Source organism: Panthera uncia, chromosome D1, assembly GCF_023721935.1.
Source record: "Panthera uncia isolate 11264 chromosome D1, Puncia_PCG_1.0, whole genome shotgun sequence".
Lineage (NCBI taxonomy): Eukaryota > Metazoa > Chordata > Mammalia > Carnivora > Felidae > Panthera > Panthera uncia.
In genome coordinates, this window is record NC_064808.1 from 49,887,640 (window position 1) to 49,911,804 (window position 24,165).

The 24,165-nt window shown below is 44.9% G+C and overlaps 1 protein-coding gene across 2 annotated transcripts in view; it reads right to left on the reverse strand.

Annotated features, from left to right (window-relative positions):
* The window catches only part of DNHD1 (dynein heavy chain domain 1), an 82,234-nt gene that overhangs the window by 18,888 nt on the left and 39,181 nt on the right, over window positions 1–24,165 (reverse strand). The window contains exons 8-20 of one of the 2 annotated variants that reach the window (XM_049650987.1): window positions 21,939–22,096; window positions 21,353–21,478; window positions 20,986–21,262; window positions 15,395–15,522; window positions 15,096–15,294; window positions 14,599–14,693; window positions 13,868–14,075; window positions 12,212–12,337; window positions 11,809–11,906; window positions 8,830–11,707; window positions 8,453–8,630; window positions 8,082–8,274; window positions 7,551–7,839 (exon numbers count right to left, since the gene is read on the reverse strand). In XM_049650987.1, the coding sequence (XP_049506944.1) occupies window positions 7,551–7,839; window positions 8,082–8,274; window positions 8,453–8,630; window positions 8,830–11,707; window positions 11,809–11,906; window positions 12,212–12,337; window positions 13,868–14,075; window positions 14,599–14,693; window positions 15,096–15,294; window positions 15,395–15,522; window positions 20,986–21,262; window positions 21,353–21,478; window positions 21,939–22,096 (4,953 nt within the window). Of the gene's footprint in view, window positions 1–7,550; window positions 7,840–8,081; window positions 8,275–8,452; window positions 8,631–8,829; window positions 11,708–11,808; window positions 11,907–12,211; window positions 12,338–13,867; window positions 14,076–14,598; window positions 14,694–15,095; window positions 15,295–15,394; window positions 15,523–20,985; window positions 21,479–21,938; window positions 22,097–24,165 lie in introns of both variants that reach the window. The other variant, XM_049650997.1, reaches the window with a different exon arrangement.

Below are 24,165 nucleotides of genomic sequence, written 5' to 3' on the forward strand. Positions count from 1 at the left end.
CAGGTGCGCACATGATGGTGTCACCTGTTCTTCCTATTCCTGCTTCCCTGGGTTTACTTCGGGCACACACAGGGTTCTAAAGGAATTTTGTACACCGGATGTGCTGGGACTTTGTCACGTCTGAGTATATTGTTCTGTCTCCCCCACACCCTCCCTAAAAGCGAGTGATTTCTTCTTCCTTCTCCCTGAAAATCCTATTTCTGTGACCAATTATTTGTTAACAACAGGAAGTTTGGAAGCTGGGATGGATGGAAGCCTGATCTGACACAATAGGGGGAAAGTGCAGTCATCACAGTCAAGAGAGAGGAGTTCTCACACACACACTTCTGTGAAGTCAGTGTTAAACTATGACTTATGTAAAATAAAATGTACACATTTTAAATGTGTAGCTCATGAGTTCTAACAAATGTGCACACCTATGTAACCGCTACTCCAATGATATTTGGAACATTTTCATCACCTCAGAAAGTTCCCTCATGACCCTTTGCAGTCAGTACCCTGCCACATTGTCCCAGGAACTTCTATATGATCTGATTTGTATCACTATTGCTTAGCTTTGCTTGTTCTAGAACTTCATGTAAGGGGAATCGTATTGTATGTAGTTTAGCATGTCTGGCTTCTTTCACTCAGCATGATTCTGATATTCATCCATGTTTCACGTGTGTCAGTTTATTCTGTTTTATTGGAGGAGTAGTCCATTATAAAAATACCACAACTTGTAGACCCACTGACATGCTGATGGACATTTAGGTTGTTTCTAGGTTTTGACTGTGCAGAATAATGCTGCCACAGGTGCTGTTGACCACTCACTAATCTTTCTTTTGTGAAGTATCTTTTATCCATTTTTAAAAATGGAGTTTGTTTTCTTATTGAGTTGTAAGAGCTTTTTTATGTATTCTGGGTATAAGTCCTTTGTCAGATATGTGTATTGTATTTTTGTCTATGGCTTACTTTTTCATTTTCTTAACAGTGTCTTTTGAAGGGCATAGGTTTTTAATTTTCACAAAATCCAATATTTGTGTCCTAAGAAATCATTGCTTCTAACCAAGGTCATACAGATTTTTCTCTAACATTTTTTTGTAAAGTTTTATATATGTATATATATAAATATACATATATAATATACATATATACATATAAAATACATATATATGTATATATGTAAAGTTTTATATATGTATAATTTTAGCTTTTACATTTAGGTCTTTAACTGATTTATAATTAATTTTTGTGTATGTCATGGGGTAGGATTCAGGGTTTCTTTTTTTTCACCAAACAGATATGTAGTTGTTCCAACTTCCCCATTGAATTATTTTGGCACATTCGTTGAAAACCAATTGACTATATATGATTATATAAGATTCTCTGCTTTCTCCCATTAGTCTGTCTGTACCCATGTCCTTATATGAATACCCCACTCTCTTGATTACTATAGCCCTGTAGTAAGCGTTGAAATAAATAGTGTAAGCCTTTCCACTTTATTCTTTCCTTCCTTCCTTCCTTCCTTCCTTCCTTCCTTCCTTCCTTCCTTTCTTACATTTATTTATTTTGAGAAACAGAGACAGAGCACAAGTTGGGGAGGGGCAGAGAGAGAAGGAGACACAGAATCCGAAGCAGGCTCCAGGCTCCAAGCTGTCAGTACACAGCCCGATGTGGGGCTCGAACCCACAAACACTGAGACCATGACTTGAGCTGAAGTTGGATGCTTAACCGACTGAGCCACCCAGGTGCCCCTATTCTTCTTTTTCAAAGTTGTTTTGTCTCTTCTAGGTCTTTTTTGTTTCCATATAAGTCTCAGAATAAGCCTATCAATCCTGTCATTTTATACAAAAAAAAAAAAAAAAAAAAAAAAGCCTGCTCAGATTTAGAAGATTTAGATTGGCATTCCACTGAATCTATAGATCAACTGGGGGAGGAGAATGAGCTCCGTAATGATATTAACTCCTCTGACCCATGAACATGGTATATCTCTTCATTTATTTGTCTCCTTTACCTCAGCAATATTTAGTGATTTTCAGTGTTTATATCTAAGTTTATTCCTAAATATTTTAAGCTTTCAGATGATATTTTAAGCTATATTTAAAATTTTTGATTGCCAATTGTTACTAGGATATAGAAATACTTATGATTTCAATAGATTTACTTTGTATCCTATGACCCTGCTAAATTAAATTCACTTATTTATTCTAGCAGTTTTGTAGGGTTGTTTTGTTGTTGGTGGTGATGGTGTAGATTACTTAGGATACTCTGTAGAAAATCATGTTGGGGCACCTGGGTGGTTCAGTCGGTTGTGTCCAACTCTTGATTTCAGCTCAGGTCATGATCTCACAGTTCATGAGTTTGAGCCCCACATCGGGCTCTGTCTTGAGATCGCAGAGCCTGCTTGGGATTCTCTCTCTCCCTCTCTCTCTGCCCCTCCCTGGCTTGCTCTCTCTCTCAAAAAACAAACAAACATTTAAAAAATAAAAAAAAGAAAGAAAACCATGTTATATGACAGTAGAGAGAGTATTAGTTTGTCTTTTCCAATTTTAAAATCTTTTTATTTCTTTTTCTTATTGCACTGCTGTGGTGCACTGATGTGCACCAGAGACCCACTGATGGGCCTCTGGTGCAATATTGAATAGAAGCAGTGAAAGTGGATGTTATTGCCTTGTGACTGATCTTATAAAGTGTTCAATATTTCACCATTAAGTATGTAATTAGCTGTAGGTTTTAATAGATGTCCTTCATCAAACTGTGAAAGTTCCCTTCTATTCCTAGTCTGCTAAGAGCTACCATGAATAGTGTTGAATTTTATCAAATGCATTCTCTTTATCTACTAAGATGATCTTACATGTTTTCTCATTTATTCTGTTAATGTCATAAATTATACTGATTTTTGAATGCTGACTCAACTTTACATTCTGGGGATATAGTCCATTTGATCACAATGCTCTGCTTAAACTACATCCCACAGATTTTGATATGTTTTGTTTTATTATTCAGTTCAAAATATTTTCTAATTTCCTTTGTGATTTCTTTGATGCATGAATTATTTAGAAGTGTGTTGTTTAGGGGCGCCTGGGTGGCGCAGTCGGTTAAGCGTCCGACTTCAGCCAGGTCACGATCTCGCGGTCTGTGAGTTCGAGCCCCGCGTCAGGCTCCGGGCTGATGGCTCGGAGCCTGGAGCCTGTTTCCGATTCTGTGTCTCCCTCTCTCTCTGCCCCTCCCCCGTTCATGCTCTGTCTCTCTCTGTCTCAAAAATAAATAAAAAAAAAAACGTTGAAAAAAAAAATTTAGAAGTGTGTTGTTTAATTGCAAAGAATTTGGGAATTTTCTAGGTGTATTATTGTTATTGAGTTTTATTATTGTAGTCAGAGAAAATATTCTACAAATTTTAATCCTTTGACATTTGTTGAGACTTATTTTATAGCCCAGCATTATCATTTATCTTGGAGAATGCTCCATATACACTTGAAAAGAAAGTGTATTTTGCAGATGGTGGGTATGAGGTTCTGTAAATGTAAATATAGTTGATAGGGCTATTTAGATCTATATCCTTATTTCCTCTCTCCTGTTCTATTAAGTATTGAGAGGAGTATTAAATCTCCTGTAGTGATTTTGGACTTGCTCTTTGTCCCTCATTTCTATCCATTCTTTTTCTTTGTATATTTTTGTATTTATTTATTATTTTATTATAATTTTTTTAATTTATTTATTTTTGAGAGAAAAAGACAGAGAACGAGCAGGGTAAGGGTAGAGAGAGAGGGAGATACCTCTATACTATACAATAGTATAATCAGAAGCAGGCTCCAGGCTCTGAGCTGTCAGCACAGAGCCTGACGTGGGGCTTGAACCCACAAACTGTGAGATCATGACTTGAGCCAAAGTTGGACGCTTAACTGCAGAGCCCAATGCGGAGCTTGAACCCACAAGCTGTGAGATCGTGACCTGAGCTGAAGTTGGACACTTAACCGACTGAGCCACCCAGGCGCCCCTCTTTTTCTTTGTATATTTTGAAGCGGTTTCAGGTGCATACACATTTAGGACTTTTATGTCTTTTTTATTAATTAAATATTTTAACACTGAGATATCCAGTTCTCTATCTCTGGTAATACCCTTTGTCTTGAAGGACTTTTTGGAGTGCTTAGGACTTTACATTTAATGTAATTATTCATACAGTCGGTTTAAAGTCCATCATATTGTCATTTGTCTTCTAATCGTCTCTCTTTTTTTTAATTCCTCTATTGCTCATTTACTGCTTCCTTTTACATACTTAAATATTTTTATATTTAAAATATTATATATTTTAAATTATGCTCTTTGCTATTGTTATTGAGTGATTTTTCTAGGGTAACAATATGCCTCCTTAACGTATCAATACTTAGAAGTAATATTGTGCCACTTCACACCTCATGCCTGACCTTCCCCAATTCCTAGTTCACATTTCACGAATGCAAGAACCTTACAATAGTATAATTTTTACTCACTGCTCCCACCCTATCCTTTTGCTACCGTTCCAGGTTATTTTCTACTTCTGCCAAAAATGTTATTACTTTTATTTTTAAACTATCAACTGTCTTTTTACATTTTTTAAAATGTTTATTTATTTTTGAGAGAGACAGAGACAGAGCGCAAGCAGGGGAGGGGTAGAGAGGGAGACACAGAGCTGAAACAGGCTCCAGGCTCTGAGCTGTCAGCACAGAACAGAGCCGGACACGGGGCTTGAACTCACGGACCGTGAGATCACGACCTGAGCCAAAGTTGGACACCCAACCGACTGAGCCACTCAGGTGCCCCGACTATCAACTATCTTTTAAGGAAACTAAGAGATGAAAAAGAAGGTTACTTATATGCACCCACACATTTACCATTTCTGGTGCTCTTCCTTCTTTTCCATAGATCTGAGTTTCCATACAATTCTATTTCCCTTCTGCCTGAAGAACATCTTTTAGCATTTCTTATAGTGCAGTTCTAGCGACAGTAAATCTTCTCAGCTTTCATGCATCTGAAATACTTTTATTTTATCCTCATTTATGAAGAGTATCTATACTGGACAGAGAATTCTAAGGTAATTCTCTCCCCTTTTAGTACTTTAAAGATGATATTTCACCATCCTCTGGGTTCTGTTGTTTCTGATGGGAAGTTAACCATCATTCTTAATATCATTCATCTGTACATAATGTGTTTTATCTTTTCTCTGACCACTTTCAAGTGTCTCTTTCTTTGATTTTCAGCTGTTTGACTATGATGTGCCTAGGTGTGGTTTTCTCTTTATTATTTTAATTGGGGATAACTGAGCTTTCCCTTTCTGAAAGTCAGTATTTTCCAAGAAATTTGGGAAAATTTTGTTCATTATTTCCTCATAGGTTTTTTTCTGCCCTAATCTCACTCTCCTTTCCTTTGGGAACCCCAGTTACATGTGTGTTATACTGAAGCTGTATTCATATTCAGTATTTTTCTGTTCTTCAGGATTCAATCACTTTTGCTATTGCCAATCTGCTGTTAAACCATGCAGTGACTTTTTCATTTCAGTTATTGTGTTTTCCAGTTCTTTCCATTTCCATTTAGTTATTTTTGGTAGTTTCTATTTCTTTGCTGAGATTACTTATGCGTTCACTCATTAAGATCATATTTTCCTTTAAGAATCTGAGTACTTTTATAATAGCTGCTATAAAATATTTGCTAAGTTCTACTTCTAGACCATTTCAAGGTCAGTTTTTATTGACTTTTCTCTAGACAATGGGTCACAGTTTTTTGTTTTGTTGTATGTCTATTAATTTTTTTTTTATACTAGATGTTTTGTTGGCTATTACCGTAGGACATCTCTTTTTAAATATCTTTTTAAAGTTTATTTATTGATTTTGAGAGAGAAAGAGAGAGAGAGGCAGAGAGAGAATCCTAGGCAGGTTCTGCACTGACAGTGCAAGAGCCCGAGGTGGGGCTGGAACTCATGAACCATGAGACCAGGACCCAAGCCGAAGTCGGACACCCAACCGACTGAGCCACCCAGGCGCCCCCACCCTAGGACAGCTTTTACAATGCCAGCTGTAATATACTTCACTCCACAACATCGCTTGCAATGTTTTCAGCCTTCCTGCTGAAATCTCTTCTCAGCTGCTATTCAGATCTGAATTTACCCCTTCTATTTACAACTGACAATCTGATTATTTGTGCAAATTTACTGAAAGGGCCAAATAAGATAGTTGCAGAAAATTACAGGTCTTGGTGCTAAACAGACTTAATTTTAATCTTGGTTCTGACATTTTACTGGCTAGAGTATCTTGGGCAAGTTATAAAAATCTTTCAGTTTCTTCATCTTTAAAATGATCATAACAAATTTCCATCCTAATAGGATTTTATGAGCACTAAAGATGATATAAAGTTTGTAACACACAGTCCTCAATAAATTGTACCTATTATTATTAAGTGTGTCTACAACCTGATTCAAGTTTTCTACATTTCATAAAAGACTTCAGTGTCTAACTGGACAATCCAGCTAATACTTTGCCCTATACTTTACTTCTGCCCATTCCCATGGGCATATCTCATGGCCACATTCACACCTGTCATTATCACTTTAGAAACTTTAAATTTTAGTATCCCAGACTTTTATCTCAATTTCCCCTTTCCTTTGTAATCTTTGCTTCTATAAACTCTTAGTGAGTACTTACTTCCTCTTGGGTCTATCAGAATGAATAAGACAAATCTCTCTTCTCATGAAGCTCAGAGTGTAGTGGAAAGGATCGACAAGTAAACACACAATCATAAAACCATGGTTGTCACAGATTTTTGTACAGAGCATGCGATGAATATCTAACCTAGCCTGCAGGCTCAGATTTCCTGGAAAAGATGTTGCCTAAGCTTATGTGTAAAGAATAAGGACTTATCCAGATACATAGAGGAGGGAAGACAGAGAAGACAGCAATCCCAGAGGCTAGAGGAAGCCTGACTTACTGAATGCCTGTACATAGTTGACTCCAGTTAGAGTACAGAGTGTCAGAGAAGAAAGCCTCATCGCAAGGAATCTTTCAAGAGCATTCACCAAAGTTCCAGGTAGTGACTGACTGAACCAGGGAAGATGGAATGGAAATAAGTGGACAGATTTGAGAGATATTTAGAATGCAAAATTGAGAGACATGGTGACTGGACTTCAGTAAGATGGCAGGAGATGTCAACAAGATTTCTGACTTAAGTGACTGGATGGATGGTTGTACTCGTTACTAAAGGACAGGAACAGGTTTTCAGGGTCAGATGATGAGTTCAGTGTTGAGTCTGAAGTGCCAGTGGGACAAGATAGAGATATACAGTAAGTAGCTGTGTAAACAGGTCTAGCACTTAGAAGAAAAGCCTGGCCAGGGATAAAGATTTAGCAGTCAAAGCATAGAGATGGCAGATGAGGCCATGAGAGGGGTGTGATTGTTCAGGGAGCACATTTTCAATGAGAAAATATTAAGAATGGGATGCTGAGGTTTGGTCTGTAAGTGTCTGAGAGTCAGTAAATATCGTTAGGGATTTTACAGTCTCAAGAGATCACCATGACTCCTTTCTTCCTCCGCCCAGCTACTTACTAGAAGTGGCCAGGTGCAGATCTTCCAGCAGGAAGAGGAGGGAGCCTTTAGAATCCAGGTGCGGCCCAGGTGATGGGGCAGCTTGTGCTTGGCCCTGGACCCCTTGACTCAGCAGCAGGCGCAGGTGGGTGGGACTAAAGGCAGAGTGGATGGGGCTGTACGTGTAAGGGTGATGTGGCTCCACCAGCATCTCCACAAAGGTTGACTTCCCTGTTGCCGCCTCTCCAGCCAGCAGCACTGGGTGTCCCTCTGACAGCAGCAGGTCCACCACATATAAGAGCCGTTCAGTCTGCAGGACAGGAGCAGGGCTTACTGGGGCAGTGCCAATCTAGGCAGTAATCTAGGTGAAAGCAAAGGTCTAGGGGTATTGTCTTAGAGCTGCACCTGCAGAACACTTCACATATTCTTGTGATTGTGAAAACATATCGAAGAACAGAAGCAGGGGGGAGCCCCAGCTGGCGCCAGAACATAGACTCCCCCAGGATATCTCCTTGAGCCCCAAGCCCAGCTACTGCCCCATTGTCTTCACACCTGGGGAGAAGGGTTGAAGGTGCCCGGAATTCCTCTGATGCGGCTGCCCAGGTAATGGCCAGTGAAGGGGACCAATGTCCCATTTTCAGGGCATACATGTAGATCAAACACCAAGGCTGAAGGCAGTGGCTCCAGGTAGTTGCAGAGGCAACTGATAGATCCCCTCATGAAGGTATCAAAGAGGGGCCAGAGCCTGTTCAGATGGATGTACAGGCAAAAGTGTCAGATAGTTACAACAATTCCATTCTGTTTGTGACACACTCACACATTCCACCCTCCCCGACAGTCATGTCACCTGGGTTTTAACTCCCATGTGCCAGTCCATCTCAGCTCTCTGAATCCCCCACCCCCGGCCCCACCCCTGCAGATACCTGGAGGGAAGGTGGGCTCCAAAGCCCCAAACCAATGCAAAGAGAAAGCTGCTGACAGCCAGCGAATGCTCCTTGCACTTATTAGGTACATCATCACTGGCAACCTGGGATGGGTTCAGAGAGCTGCTTTTTGAGGACTTGAAGCTCTGGGCCACAGGATCACTACAGCTGAGGTCCTCTGCAAAGGTCACCATGGCCAGAATAGGAGCCCAGGTAGGAAAAAGTGGGGGGTGGAGGAAGTGAGTAGAGATTGGCTCTGCTGCCCATTTTTGGTCCCCAGGCCCAAATCAACTAAGGAACCCAGACCCCAGGCACCAGCTGTATGCCAGCTGTCCTCAAGGCCCCTTGTCCCAAGCCATCCCTTCTCTTTCCCTCACCTGAGACATGCGCCTTCTCCCCTTCATCTATGCGCAGGTGGAGGCCAAGCAGACCACGCAAGATACGGGCCAGGCTGGTCACTTCGGCCACACCTGGGCAAACGGCCTGCTGCCCATGAACCTGCAGCAGAGAGCTGGCGCCCTGCTGGGTGAGGAATCGAAACGTCGCTGGCACCAGTGCTTGAGCCAGGCGGTTGAGCTCAGTGACTGTCTGGGGTTGCAGGCGGTACTCGTGGGGCAGGGTTGCCATCAGAACACTAAGCATGCTTTGCCAAGTCTGCTCCCCGCCACACCAGACGAGGGCACACCGGCCTGCCACTTTGGGGGACATACCTGTTGCATCTCCCACCTCCATCAGGAGAAAAGTACCTGGGGGTCGTGCTATCTGCTGCCCGTTGGGGAGGCTGAGCTGGGGGGCATCGCTCAGGAGGCAAGTGATAGAGTCCAGCCAGGCAGCACTGGCGACCCCATCACATATTATCCAGTGCTGGATACCCACCGATTCCTGTGGTGGCCCCTTTGGGCCTGCAGTCTTACATGGATTGGCTGCACGAAACAGCCTGGGGAAGACGCCATGGTGCCAGCAGGGGCCCTCTAGCCATCCCAGGAACTCCTGGGGGCTGAGGACATTGGGATACAGGTGGGTGATCTCCACAGGCTGGCAGCCCTGAGCTGAGGTGTCCTCCCTGGCTGCCAGCCGATTCTGGATCTTAAATAAGCTATGCCAACAAGTGGTCTTGCCACTGCCTGCAGGGCCCAGGAGCAAAACACCCGAAACCCGGCTCAGAGCCTGGCTCAGCTGCTCCAGGGATCCCAAAATATCAGGGCTGGGATGGAGGCCTATCTGCTGTAGTTCCTCCACCAGCAATGGCTTCCTCAGCGTGTGGGTCACAGGCTCTGCCAACACCTGGCGGGCATTAGGGAAGAGCCCACAGAGCAGCTCTTGGAGGTTATGCAGGTGGACACCACTGAGGATGCTGAACAGTGGTGAGCGTAGCAGGGCACGCAATAGGGCAGCCTCCTCATTGACAGCTAGGCTGTGGGGCTGCTGGGACTTGGGCTCCTTGATCACATGTAAGTCTTGTATCGTGTCTTCCAGTACCTGCTTGAGCAATGGTAAGCGGCAGGGCAGGGATGCAGACACCAGCTCACGCTCTAGGGAGAAGAATTTAGACAAGCGGGAAGCCATGCGGGAGGCATCCCGCATCCCTGCACCCAGCAGGGTCAGCTCTGCCACTTGCTGCAAGTCAGGCAGTGTCAGTGCCACAGGCCGTAGCAGCAGGTGCAGGTTGGCAGGCACAGCAGGACTCAGGGAACGCAGCGTCAGGAAACAGCCATAGCAAAGGCGTATGTACACGTGATGTTTCTCGAAGAAGCCACTGCCCAGGGGGTGTGTGGGGTCAACAGCGCTGGTACTTCGGGAGGCCTCCTGGTACAGTGGGGCACAGAGGTGGTGCAGCTGAGTGAGGCGCTGGCCCAGGGCAGAGAGCAAGCCGAGGGGCAGGCGCTGAGCCTCCTCCAACAGCAGCCAGGCACCACCCTGCAAGGCCCCGTTCAGGTAGTTGCTCAGGCTTTGGGCTTCTGTCTGAGGTAGGCAGGGCATTGTCACCAGCTGGCGTCCCAGGGCCTGTGCCATGCTCTTCACCATGTCTGTCTTGCCCACTCCTTCAGGGCCCAGTAGAGCCCCACAGGCCACCTCTTCCAAGGCCAATAACAGCACCAGGGCTGGCCGCTCAGGCAGCAGGCTGGGTAGAGACCCTAGTCTGGGACCCAGGTATTCATAATTGTACAGAAAGGACCGACCCAGCACATCTATCCAGCATGCAGCTGGTGACAGAGAAGTCTCAGTAGATGCAATAGTCTTGAGACTCTGCAGGGGTTTCTGGGGGACGATGTGAGGTGAACCCAGGTGGTATTTGAGTTGGCGGGCCCAATGGAAATCTGTCAGATCACTGACCTGGTGCTCCTGCAACAGCTGTGCTATATCCCGGTGAGTCACTGCCATGACCAACAGAGCACTGAGCAGGCTGGTCTGGCGAACAGAAGACAGGGGCTGCCCACCCTGGGAGGCCCTGTGAGCCCGTATAAAATGCACCAGTGCCTCGAGCTTGCGCACATGCGTGGGGACCATGGCCAGGGTCCTCCCCTCTAGCAGAGCCTCCTCCATCTCCGCCCACCATACCACCTCCTCTGCCACCATCACACACTGCCAAGGGAAGGCCTGGACTAAGTCTAGCCAGTGGTGGACACACAGCTGCAAGGGCAGCTGGCCTTGCTGGGGCAGCTGCTTGAAGGCCTCATCTAGGGACGGGCCCAGAGCGAGACGGGAAGCCACACAGCCCTGCAGCATGTGCACAAGTGCCAAACGCAGGCACTTCTCCAGATGGGCCAGCCATTTGGGGAGATCCGGATGCAGAGGAACAGACCTCTGCAGCTTCACCTCCTCCCCACCCGCCCCAAGCACTGCAAATGCCTCCACCTGAGTAGATGGCTTTGGGCTTGAGTCCTGGTCATCCGTGTTTTTGTCAGTCAGGCTGGAATTGAAACTCACAGCATACACATGAGGGAAGCAGCGTCGTACCCAGAGCTGGGCCTCACATGATTCCAGGGGGGCAGCCAGCAGGGCTACCAGCTCACTATTGCTGAGGAAGAAGAGGCGGGGGAAGTCAGCACACACCCCATAAAGCACGGTCTCCAGGGCCATGATGATGCCCTCCAGGTCCACCGAGCCCGCTTGCAGCAGTTGTTGTAGCTGCTGGCCTCGGAAGTGAGGGCTCCGCTTGATGCTGGGCACTACAAGTGACAGAACCAGGGGGTCAGCTACAGAGGTCTGCATCAGGATCCGATACTGATCATCCATGGCCTTGAACCGGGAGTTCTGCAGTGAGGGAGGGGGTAAAAGTGAGGGCAGCTCCCCCTCCCATGATAAGCCCCACTATGCAGTAGCCCTTGTCCACCTGCCTCACCCCTCTTTCCTACCAGGTCGGAACTAGGAAACTCGATCTTCATCTCATACAGAACTTTATTCAGAAAAATCCACTTCTGCTGGAAAGTCACCCACACCTCCAGCAGGGCACCTGTGTGAACACCAGAGGATCACTGGAGGGAGGCTAGGGTTCCAGCTTCCGCAAGGTCCAGCTGACCCTGACCTCTCAGGGTGCCCCACCCCCAAATACTCAGCAGGACCCAGGGACCTTCCTTGGAGAGCAAACTTGTCCTGTAAATAAACTTTCACCTGGTCACCTGAGCCCAAGAAGTAAGAAGAAGGTCCTCGCTCTGTCCTTCTGGTCTTCCCCCACCCAACCCCCACCTCTCACCCCATCCCTCTGGGCATTCCCGCCCTAGATCCCACCCACTCTCCAGGCTAGAGGCCTGCACTCACTCAGGCTATGCATGATGGTCACCCACTCCAAAGCTATTTTGTTTAAGTCTCCTGACTTTTGGATGGCCAGGATCTTGAACAATACCTGAAGACTCTCCTGGATAGAATCCTGCAAGCTGCTGTAATCTGAGGAAGAGTGGGTTCTAGCTGAGCGGAGCTGGCAGGCAGATGGGGCAAGGGCAGGGGTGGTGAATACCCAAATTATACTGAAACTCAGTTCTCAAGCTATTCCCTAGAAGACTCAAACATTTTTTCTTCCACTAGTTGCAAAGTATGCTCTCCTAGAGTCAGAGTGTGTTTAAAGCCTGTCCATGTGAGTTATAATCTTAATTACAGAATTTGATCTCATATTATGTTAACCACTGAAATATGGGTGAGGAAGAGTTGCTGGTTCTATGGAAACTATGGAAAACCTTCAGTAAAGGTGAGCTGATAAAAACATGATATTAAATTAGGTATACTCCAATTTTTTTTTTTTAAGTAGGCTTCATGCCCAGCAGGGAGCCCAATGTAGGGCTTGAACTCACAACCCTGACATGAAGACCTGAGCTGAGATCCAAAGTCAGTTGCTTAACTGTCTGAGCCACCATGTGCCCCTAGGCCAGTCAATTTTTAAAACTTGGGAAACTATAATAAAATCTAGAAAAATGTTGGACTCCAGCAACTTCACAAGTGTCTTCATGTCACTGCTCAACTTTACAGAAGCTGAAAGTAGAAATGGCGGACAATGCATTAATGCAGGAAAGGCAGTGAGGAACTTCTATCAGTCGACTGCAAATCAAGGTCAAGCCCTTGTCCTCAGGCTAAAAGGTTATGTTTATATGTTTTAAGCTAAAGTAAAAATTTTAAGCCATGTATATCTCATATTTTATGATCTCTCTATTTAGCTAACTTTGAATTTGCCAGTTGAGTTTCAAGTGGATTGGATAAGACAATTTCTCCTCTACTGGCAGTTCCCTAACTATACCATCTTGGGTGCCTGTGCATATGCTGTTCTCTCTGCCCGGCATGCCCTTCTCTCCTTGTAAGTTTGGCAAACTTCTGCTCCTTCAGGAGTCAGCAATGAGGCCTTTACCTGCGGGAAAAGAAGATTCCTCTGACTCTCCCCAGTCCTTTGAAGCTAGTCCTCTTTCTGAGATTCTACTGCCCTCAGTTAAATTCTCCATCATGCACTTATCTCTATTCTATCATCCTCTGTCACTGGACTAGGAGCTCCTAGAGGACAGGACTTGGACTGTAAATCTCAAGGTCTCTTGTGTTTGGCTCCGAGAAGTCAGGTAGGTTTGATGCAGGAATGACAAAAGAGTGAATGAATGGGGCAAGAGATCCAACAACAGGATGCAATCTAGAGGAAAGAGCACTGGAAAATGGAGAGACATGACTGTGAGGGATTTTTTTAGTCCACCCAGAAAGGGAAGGACCTTTGCTGAAAGGGCCAGGCATTGGGTAGGAGGGAGGGAGCAGGGGGCTCCCAAGATTAAGACTATACAGGTGCTACATGGAAGAACTGTCTCAGAACAGACAGATGTCTCAGGTTGCTCAGTAAGGATGGGGCCCTGGCTAGAGAAGCCAGATTGGGCAGGGTTGTGTGGATGTGGTGGACAAATGTGGCCCCTAGCAGAGGGCTATAACTGGACAACAAGAGCTGGGTCTCACCTGAAAGGATGAAGGTGCCGCTATCCTTGCTCACCACCTCCCACTGGGGGCTATGGAACATTTGCCTCTTGGAGCGCTCCAAGGCTGGGGGCTCATAGGGTACATACAGGATGAAGTTGATCAGTCGCAGCTGGCGTGCCTCCCAGACCCGCTGCAGCCGCCGGAGAGTTTCTTGGGCACGGATTTGTTCGTTTTCACACTGCCAGATCTGGAACAGCTGGGTCTCAGGAACTAGCACTGGGTGATGGCTCAGGGGATAGCCTTGAAAGTGGGACTCCAGGGCTAGGGCTCAGGGGAATGGAAGTCTCAGAAATGTAGAGTGGGACCATTTGGCCTCAGGTAGGCCATCGGCAGCATACTTTGACCTAGGGCTGCTGCCTTGAAGCCTACCCTTTTGCAAGGTTTCAGCTGAGCAGATAGTGCCTTAATCAGTTCATATTGGAACAGGGCAAGTGTTGGAGGACATCTGCCATCCTGTGTGCCCACAAATTTGGGGCTGCCACCCAGTTCCTTCTGGGGATGGGGCATGCTCTCAGGCAGAGTCTGAGACCACCCATCAGATCCCCACACCCCACAGGCAGGACCAAAAACTCAACCTCCCGCCTTCCCACCCACAAGCCAGTATCTACTGTCCCCTGTCTCAAGGGGCTGCTGGGACTTAACTGGCTCTATTAGAGTTTAGCACATAGGTTCTGGGCTTGGATCAACTCCTTCTCTCTGGAGGGCCCCACCTGATTGATTTGATCTGCAAATTCGAGCAGCGGACAAGTTAGCAGCTGGCCCAGTGTAAGGAGTTCCGTGTTCTGAAGACTGCCCAGCCCTAAGGCTGGAGGTAGAGGGGACAAGTCAGAGCAACACTCAGTACATGGCAGAATCCAGCCCATATCCTAGAGCCCAGATCTGCAACCCTGAGCCCAGCCCAGCCCAGCCCAGCTCCCAGACAGCAGATCTCAAAGCACAACATAGAGCCAAGAACCCAGAACCTAGGGTCCAGAACACAACACAGAGCCCAGAGCTAAGACTGTAGCTTGAGTTTAGCCCAAGTCAGCAGAGGAGACTCACATGGTGTGCATGAGGTTAGAAATGTTTATCCCTGTGGGGCAAAGGCAGGGAGCAACCCAGGGAGGAAAGGTGTTTCCTACAGGAGCAGCAGGGAACTGAGTCCTTACATTGTTCTAATCCCCCTGTACTTCCCTTCCCCTCCCCTCTGACTCTATCCAAAACACACCTCGCAGGAGGACTTGGAAGTTTAAGTTCTGCAGCTGGAAGCTGCCCAGCCTGCTAAGTATTGGCAGGTAGATGCGAAACTCCTCCAGCATGTGCATACAGCGCTGCAGAACCGGGCTGTGCAGCCCCAGGGTCGTGCTCAGCCGGGCCGCCTCTGTCAGCCAGCCATCTGTCTTCTCCTGGGCCATAGTCATGCTGAACTGGAGGGAGGAAGGCTCACTGTTAGCTGGATACCCTTCCCCGCCCACCCCTGCAGACTCTCCACTCTGAGGCAGGGGCTCCAAGAAAGGGTGTCAGCACCTTGGCAAAAGCCATGCACTTCCATTCACTGATGTTTTCAGAGATGACTCGGTACAGGTGCCAGATGCGCTGCTGCTGCACAATTGGACGGGTCCCGCAGACTGGCAAGGGCACAGGACTCTCCTCCCCTGAGGGACAGGGCAGGTTAAGGCCTGGGCTGGGTGCAGGGGAGGGGCACGACAGGGAGTTGTCTGTCAAGAGCCCATAATGGCAGGAAGGAAGGTCCTGAAAGTGCCAGGGATGGGGTGTCCAAAATTGTCCAGTGGGGACTATTGTAGGTGGGGACCATCTAAGAGATAGTTATTCCAAGGAAAGGCTATCTGGGAAAATGTGATGGCAGCAAAAGGGAAGGGTTCCTCTTCTGTTAGTTTCCATCTCACTCTGCTCCAGACACACCAGGCTCTTTGCTGATGCTTGTATACACCCCAGGTATGCCCTCTCCTGCTGAGAGCCTCTGACGGGTAGCTCATTCTTTCTGGAACACTCTTCCCTTAGAAAACCATATACCTCACTTCTTCACCAAATTCAAGTCCATCTGCATGAGGCCTGTGTAGCCCAACCCGTTAAAAACCGCTTTCTACCCTCTCTGGCATTCTCAACACCTCTTACCTTCTCTATTCTTTTTTCTATGCCACTTATCACCTTCTAATGTACTCCATAATTTGGTTAGATACATACATATATTTTTAAGTTTATTTATTTATTTTGAGAGAGAGCTGTGTGCAAGTAGGGGAGGGGCAAAGAGAGAGGGAGAGAGAATCCCAAGAAGGCTCTGCTCACAGTGCAGAGCCTAACGTGGGACTAGATCCCACAAATTATGAGATCATGAACTGAGCTGAAATCAAGAGTCAGATGCTTAACTGACTAAACCACCCAAGGTGCCTCCATAATTTGGTTATATTTTATGTTTATAATTTGTTGTCTTTCTCTCCCTGCTACAATGTTGGGCCCATGAGGGTGGGTGGGTGGGGGGGGATGTTATTTATCTATTGATATACCTCAAGCCTGGTGGACAATATAGGCACTCAAGGAATACCTGTTAGACAAATGAATAAATCCAGTGAGATGCATATGAAAAAAGATCTGGTCTATAGAGAGGACCATAAGGGGTAAATGGTGATGCTTCCTATTTTGTGTACTTCTGGCCATTATTCCCTCCCTTCATCTCATAAGCTGCTGCATAATCCTTGACCAATTATTTATATTTGGTTGTGAGATATGTGTCAAAAGTAATTTGCAGTTAATAATAGTTATGGTACTGAGATTTGTAATTTACTTAAAATATATCTGACTAGACTCAAGGATATTACAGTAAAGTTGTCATTCTCATTCATCTGAGTTCCAGTATACTTTCTTCAGTGAGAGAAAAAGGGATAAAATAATACCCAAATGATGGGAATCATGAATCTTACATGTGTAAGCATCATCCATCATGGAGAGCAGAATAATGAAAGACTGAGAATCACTATCAGGCTATCAAAGCTCTCATCTGACCAGAAAAAAAAATGATAGTAAATTTAAACCCTTCCAATCTTCCTTTGTCTGAACTCAAAAGATCTGGCTAGAGACTCATATAATCTTTGATAGCAGTTGTGTCAACATCAAATCTTGGACAAGTGAAGAACTTCCTCTGTAAGAAAGAGCAGGCATTGGGGCACCTGGGTGGCTCAGTCGGTTAAGCGTACGACTTCAACTCAGGTCACGATCTCACGGTCCGTGAGTTCGAGCCCTGCGTCGGGCTCTGGGCTGATGGCTCAGAGCCTGGAGCCTGCTTCAGATTCTGTCTGTCTCTCTCTCTCTCTGCCCCTCCCCCCTTCATGCTCTGTCTCTCTCTGTCTCAAAAATAAATAAACGTTAAAAAGATTAAAAAAAAAAAAAAAAAAGAGCAGGCATTGTATCCCCAGACACGTGAGAAGATACACTCTTGAGGATTAACAGCAAATATCCTCTGACACACATTTGCTGTGGTATCTACTCAGTAAGTTTCATTGCATTTTAAAACTTTATTTAGAAGTGATTTCAAATTTTTTAAAGTTGCAAGAAAGAGCAGTAAAAGAATATATGTATACCATTTGTTAACATTTTATCCATTTTATCACTTGTGTTTACAGGCTCTGTATGTATATGGGCATATGTATACACCAACACACAATTCTTTACTGAACTATTTGAGGGTAAGTTACATATATCATGGCCCTATTTATCCCCCAAATACTATGTATTCCCTAAGAATAGGGATATTCTTATATAACTATAATTATCAACTTCATATATTATATTGATACAATTCTTTAACCTATAGTCCATGTTCCAATGTTGTCAATTGACCTAATAAGGTCCTATAGCATTTTCCCCCTCAACTACAGCACCCAGTCCAGAATCAAGTACCACATTTACTTGTCATGTCTCTTTAACTTCTTTTAATCTAGAACATTCCCCATAGCTTTAATCTTTTCTAACAGACATTTTTGAAGTATATTGACCCTTTTCTCCCTTTTTTGTTAACAGAAAGTTCCTCATGTTGTGTTTATATGATTCTTTTCATGACTGAAGTTATTCATTCTCAGCTGGACTACTGAATAGGTAATGTTGTGTTCTCTGGGTATCATGTCTGGAGGCACATGATGTCTGTCTCTCATTGGTGATGTTAACTTTGATCACCTGGTCAAAATGTTGCCCAATTTCTCTACTAAATAATTGCTAGTGTTTTTTCTCCCCTCCCTTGCAACTAATAAGTAGTCTCTGTAGGAGAATCTCTAAGACTGTGCAAATATTCTACATCTCATCGAATTTGCCCCACTGATGACTTTACCTGATCCAACATTTACCAGAATGTTTGCAAAATGATGATTTTTCCCTCCAATTTTTCTCCTTCTACATTTATCAGTTGGCTCTAGGCATTCTATTGTAAGTGCAAGTCCTCATTTCTCCCTCACTTATTTATCTACTTATTATCAGTGTGGATTATAAATTCCTATTTTTCCAATAGTTTACTTTGTACTTCAGTGCTAAAATTGCCTCAGATTTGGACAGTTGGCATCCCTTCTGTGTCCTTAAGACCTTAAAAAGATATTCTAGGCTCATCTTGTACCTACCCTGTGACAGCCCTGGAGTCACCCATTTTCTGAGGAGCCCTGGTAGGGAATGATATTAGCAACTAAGACCAGGACACAAAGTTGCTTCTTGCTGTTGGAGTGTCTTTGCTTCTTAGTCTCTTCAGTAGACAGGGCTAGGAAATATATTCAGGTATATATTCACATATGCATATACTTATATACATATACATGTGCACATAAGCATGCGTATACATATAATATGTGTGTACTTCTAAATGCAATGGAAATTACAGAGTAGATGCCAAGAAAATGGAAGTTTATAAGATAAGCTCATGATATTTCCTCAGAATTCAGAATAAAGGAATGAATGATGCTGAAGATAAAAGAAATGGAGAAGAGATCCAGAAAATCCAATATACAAGTATGAATTCTGGAAGGAGACCAGAGCAAATCTAAGAGCCATTATCAAATAACTGATAAACAGATTACCTGCCCAGGAAAAAAAAAAATCAGATTGATAACAGATTGGCGTACAATGCTAAATATCAGAAGACAATGATGCAATATCCTAGGTTTGGAGAAAAAAATGTCTGTGGCTTCAGAATTCAATATCTAGCCAATCTGTGATATAAGGACATTATAAAGTCATCCTAGACATAAAGAACTTAGAAATTTTAACACCTCTAACTCCCTTCTTAGAAAAAATAAATACTCAAAGAAATATTGCTGCCATTTAAGAATGAAAATAATGAAAAGATGGGGTATTTCTAAAAATGGTAGTGCAACAACATGGATGGACCTAGAGGGCATTATGCTAAATGAAATGAGTCAGAGAGAGAAAGACAAATACCATGTGCTATCATTCATGTGTGGAATCTAAAAAAACAAAACCAGTGAATAAACAAAACAAAAAGCAGAAAACAGACCCATAAATACAGAGAACAAACTGAGAGCTGCCAGAGGGGAGGGAGGTGGTAGGTTGGGCAAAATGGGTGAAGGGGAGGGAGAGTTACAGTGCCTGGTTATGGAACGGAAAGGTCGCAGGGATGAAAGGCACAGCATGGGGATATAGTTGATGGTACTGTAATAGCGATGTATGATGACAGATGGTGGCTACACTTGTGGTGAGCACAGCAGAATGTATAGAAGCACTTGTCAAATCACTATCTTGTACATCTGAAACTACTGTAACATTGGTTGTCAACCATACTTTGATTAAAAAAAACAAAAGGGAGTGGGTAAACAAAACCAGTAAACCTTATATGTGAAAATAGTTGATAACTTGGTTATAAAACCAAGCAAATGTCAAAAGTATTAAGATTGGGGTGCCAGGGTGGCTTAGGCAGTTAAGTGTCCAACTCTTGATTCTGGCTCAGGTCATGATCTCATGGTTCATGGGTTCAGGCCCTGTGTCAGGCTCTGCGCTGACAGTGTGGATCCTGCTCAAGACTCTCCCTCTCTCCCTCTCTCTGTCCCTCCTCTACTTGTGTTCTCTCTCTCTCTGAAAATAAACTTTTTTTAAAAGTATTAATTAAAATAAGATACATAATGGAAAATATAGAATAGTATTAATAATCTAGCTTTAAGATCCTGGATTATTTTAACAAAAGCTGGGAGTTTGGTGAAGAGCTAGGGATGGACGATGGAACTAAAAGCATGCTCTCCGGCTTCCTGGGCCTAGCATCACAAGGCTTGAGGCCCCTACTCTGCCTTTTCACAAACATACCCAATCCCTAGAGGAAAGTTTAAGGTTTGTGGTCTATGTCAGTTAGAGGGTCTCTCCATACTTGGCTGAAGAAAAAAGTCCCTTGCTTAAGGATGGTCCCAAGGTGTCCCCTCCACCCTACATTTCACCAAACGGCCCTGGGACTAGGGATGCCCACAGGCAGAGTTGGTAATAGTTGGTAGTTGGCAAAGAGGCAACTCAGAAGCAGTGTGCCCTTCCAGGGGATAAAAGTAACCAAAAGAAGTGACTGAATCTGAAAGGAGAAACTTGAGCCCACAAAGTTCTTAATGTGCAGAAGGGAACCAGTCTAGCTGCACCCCTTTGTACAGAGGGCTAAGACCAATAGTTCTGCCCTGGTCTCCTCTGTGGGCCAGGGAGACCCTCGGCAGCTGCCCCTCTACACTACATTGGCTGGAAGCAGGGGCTATGACTTATCAAGACCTATTTTTAGCTGGGACCTGCAGCCTGGTACAGGACTGGGCTGGATCAGCTAAGGACTACAATGAGGGCACCTTTACATTTCCCCTGCAGAGGCTTTTAGCCCTTCAGCCCTATCACATTCTAATGTAACATTCACCGATTTGCCTTCCCTACCAGACTGTGAGCCCTCTGTCTTCCCTCGCTAAGCAGAGCCCTTAACATAGCCAATGTACAAAGGTTCTGTCCTGTAATTTTCATTTATAAAAGAGACTAAAATGAAGGTATGTGATTCCCGAGACTTGCTTAGGGACACTCAGGATACAGGACCCTTATCTCGGTTGATGGGTCTCTCACAGGATGGTGGTAGAGGGAGCAGGGATCCTCAGTACCGGTGAAGGTGGCATAGGCATGGTGCAGTTCACTGAGGTGACTGGCTGTGTTCTGGAACTGACGCTCCAGGGAGATGAGCTGACGCTCCATGCTCCTCTGTTCTTGCGCAGGATCCATGAAGGGGCCAGATAGGGCGTTCTCAATCAGACCTTCCAGCTCCACAAGTGCCGCTGCTATTAGCTGCTGCAGCTTGGGCACAATGGCATGTCGCTTGCTGAGCAGGAACTCTGAGGCCTGGCTTTTCTCAAATTGAAATGCCTCCCACACATCCAGTAGCTGTGGGGCAAGGGGAGTGCGGTCAGGTAGGTGTGGCTGTGGGGGAGGGAGACTGGGAGGCATGGGTGACTTCCCCAACTGCCTTCTCACCGAGATGTCCAGTGCCTCATTCTCAGCACTAAAGAGGCTAAAGTGGTTGCGGATGAGTTCGTGGAGTGCCCGTATGTATTCCATTCGCTTCTCCAGCTCTGCATACTGCTCGTTGGCCTGGTTCAACTGCAGGGGGCTACAGCATGAGACCGGCACCCCCACAACCCTGTGCACCAGTTTGGGCTCATTCTGAGGGGAACTCCCATCTTCTAGGGGCCCCAGACCCCAACAGCTACCTTTACCCAACTGGGATCAGGGGCATTGTGGGATCAGATCCCATCTGACCCAGGTCTCTCTGAAGACAGCAGGCTCCTCCCCCACCAAGTCATTACCCTGATGACAGGGTGACAGATCCCTAGCTGACTGTCACAGAGTCTCTCTCACACCAGGGCTTCTCCCTGACATGAGGAAACTGAGGGCCACGAGAACAGAGTGAGAGTTAGTAAGGACAGATCACATATGTGAGCACAGTTTACAAGCATCAAGCCCCAATGGGAGCTCAGCAGAGACCTGAAGAGAGTGTGTTGAGCATGTGAGCAAGATGGGCCCCTGGATAAGCTGGGAAGGAAGGATGAGAAAAGCCCACCTTCTGGGAGCACCGTGCAATGGTATGTATGTCTGAGTTGATGGTTTGGAAGACCTCCGTGAAATCTGTGAGCTCCGTTATTAGTTGCTGACTGCGGGTCCAGCACTCATTCTGCACATGTGTAAGAATGTCCTTCCTGATGCCATCCAGCTTGGATTCTGAAGACAGGAGAAGGTTCGGTGTTAGGAGGTGCATGAAGAGAAGGGGTGCTGGTCAAGCGCTGTGGGTCCACAGTGGGGGAGGGGTAATGGGGAAGCCAGACCACAAATTCATTCCCTGACTCAGTGAACACTTACTGGACCCCCGCCCAGTGTCTGGCCAGCTGCTATCCACTGGTGCTATCCACGGCTATCCACAGCTACTAAAGGCTATGCTGGACACCGGGAGACCAGAGTGGGTGGGTGAGACAGAAAATGTTCCCACCCTCAGAAGTTCACAACGTGGTGGCAGAGATAGACAAACAAATGGACAATCACAAACCAGTGCGATAAATGCTCTGCAAGTGCCCAGCCTGACATAGTGAAAGGAGAGGAGCCCTGAGGAAGCTGGGAAAGGCCTCCTCCAGCAGGGAACACTGGAGCTGAATGCTGTGAGGAGCTAATGCTCCAGGGGGCAAAGGCATGCCAAGCAGATGAAATAGCACGTGTAAAGGCACGGGAATGACATGCTCACGAATAGTAGAACAACCTATCCAGATAAAAGTTTTCTGTTTGGGGAGTCTTAGTGGCTTTGCTCTAGTAGAAGAAGTAGCAAGAAGAATGTGTAATCTGCGTTTTGTTTTTAAGGATTAGAAAAAAAAAAAAGAAGCTGTCAGGTGGATATGGGGCTTAGAAAGTAATATTGGAGGCTGCCTTTGGTGATATGAGCAACTCCACTGTTTCCAAGGGCAGGAATAGCACCAGTATGCCTCACCAAATCACTAACACCACTAAAGTAACACTGATTATAAGACACATCATTATTTTATATACCATGCAAAAAGAAAAAAACAATGCCATCTGGACTCTGACATGCTATCAATCATAATACACCTCTTAAGTTCAGAGATGTTAAAATATGCCCAGGACAGCAAAATACAATACAGAAATATGATACGCAGTATACCACGAAATACAGTATAGAATGCTTGCTTACTACATGCCATATACAATGTCAACTACTTTGCTTATATTAGTCCTTTCAATACTCACAAAACCCTTTGAGGTAGATACTATTATTGTCCCTGTTTTACAGATAAGCAAACTGAGCCTCAGGAGAGGTTCAATAGCTTTATCAATATCACATAATGTCAACAAAAGTCCAGGACAAGATGACTTCATAGGCAAATTCTACCAAATATTTAAAGACAAGTTAATACCTATTCTTCTCAAACTATTCCAAAAAATAGAAAAGGAAGGAAAACTTCTAAATGTATTCTATGATGGCAGCATTACCCTGACACCAAAACCAGATAAAGACACCACTAAAAAAGAGAACTGCAGGTCAATATCCCTGAACACATGTGCACAAATTCTCAATTAAATACTATCAAACTGAATCCAACAATACATTAAAAAAATCATTCACCTCGATCAAGTGGGATTTATTCCTAGGTTGCAAAGGTGGTTCAATATTCACAGATCAATCAATGTGGTACATCACATTAATAAAAGAACGATATGATCATTTCATTAGATGCAGAAGAAACATTTGACAAAGTATAATATCCATTCATGATAAAAACCCTTAACAAAGTAGATTTGGAGGGAACATACCTCAATATAATAAAGGCCATATATGAAAAACTGAAAGCTAATATCATCCTAAATGGGGGGAAAAGTGAGCGGTTTTCCACTACAGTCCATTCTCAACATTTTTATTCTACATAGTACTGGAAGTCCTAGCCATAGTTATCAGACAACAAAAGGAAATAAGAAGGCATCCAAATAGCCAAGGAAGAAGTAAAACATTCACTATTTATAGATGACATGATACTATATATACAAAACCTGAGGAGCACCTGGGTAGCTCAGTCCATTGAGCATCCAACACTCGATTTCAACACTTGATTTCGGCTCAGGTCATGATCTCATGGTTCCTGAGTTTAAGCCCCACCTCCAGCTCCCTCCACATTGAGCTCTGCACTGACAGTGTAGAGCCTGCTTGGGATTCAATCTCCTGCCCCTCCCCAACTTGCACGCATGCGCATGTGCTCTCTCTCTCTCTCTCTAAATATACAGATAAATTT